Here is a 6284-nt window from a genome sequence, read left to right as displayed (position 1 = left end):
GGGGGGGGGGGGGGGGGGAGGGAAAGTGGTAAAGGGTAAAATTTTTATAAATTTTTTTTCACTCCACACTCCCATCACGTTCTCTCATTTGTCACTAATGTGTACTCGTGGAAATTTCATACCCCCTCCCTCCCCCCGGGGTCATTCATACATAAATTCCAAAGGGTCGTTTACAGCACGCGACTTTTTTTTTTTTTTTCTTTTACTCGGACAAGTTACATATATAAATTTGCATCACGTGTACAAATGACCTCACGTAATTACGCCTTATCATACCTTCCATATAATTGATTAACGTTACATAAATTAATTAAATCTACACCTCCTATGATTAACGCGCCTTGTTATTAACGCTCAAGTTTAAATGAGCCTTCGCTCGGCGCGCGTGCGCGCGCAGCTCTCGTTGCATTTACTCTTCGTTACACCTCGTTAATTAACGTTTACGGATGTCGTTTCATCATGTTGGCCACTCCGAGCTCCTTCGTGTATATACATATATATACACATATATATTTAACAAGATTTATATGGCAGCTACAATATACAGGAAGTCGAGTTTTTATCTCGAGATTTTTTTTTTACAAATTTTGTATGCCTGCTGCTTAATTGGCAGCCCTGAAAAGAAAAGAAAAAAAAAATAGAAACGAAGTAAATACCGAGCAAGAAAAAATAATTATTTTCGATTTTCAGATTTTTTAAGCTGTCTCTTCACTTCGGGATTTAAGGCTGACGCCAATTTTTCTTCTCTTTCATTCCTTTGCTGCGGGCGGAGCGAGAAAGAGAGAAACTTACATACGTGTTATCTTCCGTTTCCTTTGATTGCGCTTAATTAACCGAGAGGAGCAGCCCCATAACAAATTGTATCGCGCGCACTATAGATCAATCCGGTAATTAATAGTTGCCCCAGCCGGCTCATGGGTTTAATTAAACTCCACGAGATTTAGCCGCAGGTTCCGTGCATCAGCTTCGAGTGACTTTATCTCTGAGTAAATTGACTTCCGTAAGTATATAAAGACATGCAACCCTTTCCCCGACTCTGCACCCACGTCCCGGACACCCGTTACATCCACGATTCTCCCTCCGAAGGCGTTGGGGCTCCGTTATGTCATGATTTTAAAATTGATTAAATCGCCACGTAATCACTCTATTCAGTTAACACCGCCCCACTGCTTCCACCCCTGACAAGTCTCGATTTTCCATTTTACGTGAAATGCCATACTCGAGATTCTCGTTCTTGAGTGAATCGAAATTATTTTTTTTTTTTTCTACTCCTATACAATTTCAATTCTCTATCCTCGATACTGTAAGATCATCCCCTACACCCCCACTAAGACCTCTTGTGTCTGGAAGTTTACGTCACCTCTGAAATTCTCTTGTTTTTTTTTTTTTTTTTTTTTTTTTTTTTTTTTTTTTTTTTTTTTTTTTTTTTTTTTTTTTTTTTTTTTTTTTTTTTTTTTTTCATTACCCCACTAGGGGTCGTAGAGGTAAGCATTTTTTTCTTTCATTTTACTTTGCTTCCTGGCAACGCCTCAAACGTTCCCTCAGTGTCGAATTTAAGCTTCAACGATCGCGCACCCTTTTACGAAATTTAAGATCAATCGCAGAGTTAAATTTATCTCCGGGACGCCTAGGGTGGATTAAAAAAGAATTTTAAGTGTGATGAGAAAAAAAAAAGGTTACCGTCGACTAAGTCGATTGTGTTACGCTTTCGTTCTACGGGGTATATTAAAATTTTTTTAATTTTTTTTTTTTTTTTTTTTTTTTTTTTTAAATTTGACCCTTAATCGTCCGTCGGCTCGTATTACAAAGAGTTACGAAAAGTCGTTCAAACAGTTGCGATATTCTTAACGGGAATTCGAGCCAAGCCGTAAACAGGGTAGCGGGATTAATTTAAAACTCTATAGGACGGGCGTTGTCGGCCGATCAATCTGGCCTCCTGATTCCTGGGAGCAGTCGCCGTTAAATCAAGCAAGCTCGAATTCCCCCGAGCGATCCCGTTCTCAGCGTGCCTGATCAAACGTAGTAATTACACCGTAGCGTTAATTACAAAATTGGGAGACGGTCGGATGAGAGAAGACAGTAGTTCGAACCACGGCACACGGTATATTCTAAACGGGAATAAATCAAATTAATTATCGAATTTAACAGGAGAGCTCGCGCGGGATATTAACGGAATAATTATTTATTTTTCATTTATTTCACGTCATTCTTATTTCAATCCCTCCTGCCGTCGAGGAATACTCAACGAGGCGCATCAGCGAGAACATCCGTGAACGTAGAAATCCTACTCGGTCGTACCGAGAACTTTTGATTATGTAGGTATACAAGTTTTTAATCACTTTTTAAATCGTTTTCCTATCCCTTCCACTCCCTGTCTCCCCGGTCATTCGTAAGGGTCTACTTTTTTATTCTTTTTTTCTCTATCGCTCTCGCTCTCTCCGAATGAAAATCTTGCCGCGTTTACGTCCAATTAGCCTTCGCCCCCATTTTCCATCCCTTGTACAGTAAGGGATATTTGGAGAGAATTTTTGTACCACGCCGAGGTGAATGCTAATCGTCGTGTCGAATTGTTTGTAACTTTTGTCACTAGAATTCTAGGGATTTTTTTTAGCTTACTTGTTTTCCTCTCGAGTGAGCCCGACGGGGCAGGAGGGCTGTGAAATTTTTGTTCTAAACTTTGCCGTTACTATATGTGTGTTACCTTTGACTGTTGAAAGCCGTGTCGGACGTAGCTGCCGGACTGGACTCTAGTTTTCTGTAACAAAGAATGTAAGAGGGAGCTGCTTAATCTTTATTTTACGACAGAAAGCCACGGGCGGCAGCTGTGTGTGTAGAAAGAAGGTTAAAGCCACGCCGTGAAATCACGGAGCATTTATGGCCGAGTTTATTGGGAAAGAAGAGCACTGGCAGTGTTTACAATAAAATTGATGGCGGGTGTACAAGCTTAAGAAAAAACATAAATTACATAGACACAAAAAATGGAGTACATTTTCTTTTTTTTTTTTTAATTGAATTTCATACACGCACTCCTGTCACTTGACAATTTCACGGTCGTGCATGGGTATTTGTGGATATTTAAAATTTCCCGCCTCGAATGGCTTATGAGAAAATCAACGCGTTATCTATCGTCTACGGAAAAGTCTGTTGGCCGTCCCTTCCGTCCGGGACCGGAAGTGCTGGTTCCTTGCAATTATTACGATGTCCTGCTCTCTCCCACCTTAATTAAATTTATATCCGTATCATGTCTGTATATGCTAAAGATTATGTGCTACAGCGTGCCTATACTAGATTCGTTGAAACTTATTGAGCGTACTATAGCAAAGTTTGGTATAAGCGAGATAACTTATGGCGATATAACGTGAATATAACAGCCATCGTATGTATATAATTATTGAAACTTTTTTTTTTTTTTTTTCAAATCAAAAACAAAAATATTTCTAATACGAACTTTTTCCTTGAGTTATCACGTAACCCATTTCTTATAACTCGCGATGAAACTCGACCCGCTGGAAAATTGACGAGGCAATTTGAAACTTTACCGGAATCGTCAATTTTACTTTTGGCGTCATAACGTTTTCGTATACTTATCGTACGTAGCAACAGGCGAATCGTGTGTTCGCCCGTAATATTCGTACTAAAAAATACGAGGTCGATTTTATTACTATGACTTAGAATTCATGAATATCGTTGAATTAGGATTAAATCATAAAATTCTGCAGGAGCGCGGACTCTTGCATGTTCGTTATCCTTGTGTGTGTTTCAATAGGACGAATCTTCACATACCGACAGTGATCACTTTTAGGACGAATTTCACGTTTTACGTATACGACGTGATTAATCGTCGAAAATATCGCAGTTATCTCACGTATTTTTTTTTTATTTTATCATTCAATGTCCACCCGCCCTTTCTTTTATTTCTTCTTTTTATTCTTATGCAAATCGGCCCTTAATGCTCCTGCGTACGAATGAAAACCCATGTGTGGAAAATTGCTTTTTAGTTGGATAACGTTTTTCTCCCATTTTTTATCTCTTTTCTTTTCTCTCTCTCTCTCTCTCTCTCTCTCTCTCTCTCTCTCTCTCTCTCTCTCTCTCTCTCTCTCTAGTATCTTTCTGGATCTATTTTCGTCTCTCTCTCTCTCCCTCTGTATCCAAAGACCCGGCCTATTCTCCATCTCCGTCAGTAGATTTTTTTCAAGTAATTCAGTACGACCCTGAAAGAGACACAGACCGATAGAAAGAGAGCGTCTACTCTGCCAAGATTCCAAAAATATCAGCTGCAGGAGGTCAAGGTTCGATACATAATATACAGAAACAACATATGTCACGAAGACAAATTTTAAAGTCACAAAAACATAACGGCCGACCATGAAAATGTATCTGGACCAATATATCAGACTTAGGTCAGGATCCACATATTTTTTTTGTTTTCAGCGGATAAAATCACCTTGAGAATTCGCCATTAGGTAACGTCAACGCATATCCTCTACATATATTTCGCACAGTGATAATTTTTTTCAAAATAATTTTTCATCACAATTTTTTCATTCACAAAAATTGTATCATTCCAAAATCGCGTATTTGTAACACGTATCTGAAATAGTCGTTCAGCCCCCCCCCCCCTCGTCGCCTGTTGGTAATATCGAAGAAAAAATAATAATTCGTGGCTGGATAAGAAAAAGTAATAAAAATAAAATCAAAGTATAATTTTCTCAACCGTGATAGTTTTCTTTTGTACGTTTCGCGCCTCGTACGTTTTATGTGAAAACATTTACTTTCGACAACAATACATATTTTTATTACCCCTTAGATAGACATCCGTATGACAAGGGTGCACACGCTATTTTCTATCGATCCAATATTCTCGATCCATCCTATTGGCCGACAGGAGCTTGCGTAACATTTTCACCCTCTATTACATAACACTGCTTTAACCCTGTGTATATACAGTATGTAGATGGGTCCATTAGACGTTAAAGCATTCAGGATGCTGTATAAGTGGTCCAGACTTAGTCACCGGTACCAAGCCGTAATATGGTGTGTATACGTGTGCTTTGTGCCTGGTAGAAAATAAACGTCGTAAAGGCTGTCGTTAACAAGGTAACCGAGATATCTAATTATTTTCTTAAAAATTTTGATTCCTCTCAAATTAGCCACTCGAGCATGTTACACGGATGCTGGACGGAGCATCATTTTCAGAGGAGAGAGTGAGCGTGAGAGAGAGAGAGAGAGAGAGAGAGAGAGAGAGAGAGAGGGAGTATTGATCGTAAATAGACGAATGAAAATGTTCGGTACAGAGATGCTGTCATGTACCAAACCTATGGAGCCCTGAATAAATTTGTCAAGATCTCTTAAAAAGTTTTATCCACTTCTGGTACTTTGAGTCTTGGACGTATACGAGAAGCTGAGAGAAATTTGAGGGAAATTCCTTAGTTCCATAACGGAGACAAGAAGCTTACAATCTATACAGTAAATCTATACAGTAAAACATCGAGGGACTCAAAGTCGCTTGGGAAAATCCTGTGGCAATAAATAATTTTTGGATTACCCGAAACAACTTTAAAATTTATTGAAATTTAGTATCTTAAATTTTTCGAAGGGCCCGATTCAATCATCCCGCCCGATTTCAGTCATCGCCATCGGCGTCTCCGTCTTACGCATGTATTTTCGCATAAGTCCCTCTCTCTCGCACTCACTGCGGGTATAGGAAACTTGAAAAATTTGCCGATCCTTCTTTGTATCTCATCGACGTAACACCGTACACGGTTTTCTCTTATTCAATTCAATTTGCGCAATTTGTTAATGCAAAAGTAAGAATGTTCTTTATTTTTTCTTATGAAACTTATATAGTGAAAAAAAAAAACCACAGCGATCGTCTCACACTCGCATCCCATTGTACATACAACCTCGATAGTCTCGCTGGGGGTCCTTAAATGTTTTTTTACCATATATACCGGGTGGCACCGCGTTTACGTAAATATCGAGGACACTTTGCAATATCCACTTCACGGTACATTGAATATTATCGAATGCCATATAAGTTCAATTCACATATGTTGCCAGGTATGAGTTTACAAACGACTCGGACCGTTACCCTTTATATGTATATATATACATATACCAGCAAGGGATCTCAAAAAATCGATCGGTTGTTATTAGAAACGACAGCAAGTCTTTTTCCATGTATTACAAAGAAACGGTCACACATAAGATACATTCAAACATACGTATATACCACATACTAAACATATGCACAGTACATTTCACGTGGAGCGTTTATGGGGGGG

At 39.0% G+C, this 6284-nt stretch overlaps 2 protein-coding genes across 7 annotated transcripts in view; one reads left to right on the top strand and one right to left on the bottom strand.

Annotated features, from left to right (window-relative positions):
• LOC107272672 (14 kDa phosphohistidine phosphatase) overlaps positions 1-6284 on the top strand; it is a 38589-nt gene that overhangs the window by 20864 nt on the left and 11441 nt on the right. The gene's annotated exons all lie outside the window — the stretch shown is intronic.
• The window catches only part of LOC107272668 (arrestin homolog), a 36459-nt gene that overhangs the window by 19614 nt on the left and 10561 nt on the right, over positions 1-6284 (bottom strand). For 5 of the 6 annotated variants that reach the window (XM_025089978.1, XM_025089977.1, XM_015750054.2 and 2 more), the window contains one exon: positions 2702-2755. The exons of the other annotated variant lie outside the window; for it this stretch is intronic. In XM_025089978.1, coding sequence (XP_024945746.1) covers positions 2702-2755 — 54 coding nt within the window. The remainder of the gene's footprint in view (positions 1-2701; positions 2756-6284) is intronic. 6 annotated transcript variants of the gene reach the window in all.

The sequence above is a fragment of the Cephus cinctus genome, unplaced genomic scaffold, assembly GCF_000341935.2.
Source record: "Cephus cinctus unplaced genomic scaffold, Ccin1 Ccin1_scaffold1223, whole genome shotgun sequence".
In the NCBI taxonomy this organism is placed as follows: Eukaryota; Metazoa; Arthropoda; class Insecta; order Hymenoptera; family Cephidae; genus Cephus; species Cephus cinctus.
This window is presented reverse-complemented; position numbering and strand designations above follow the sequence as displayed.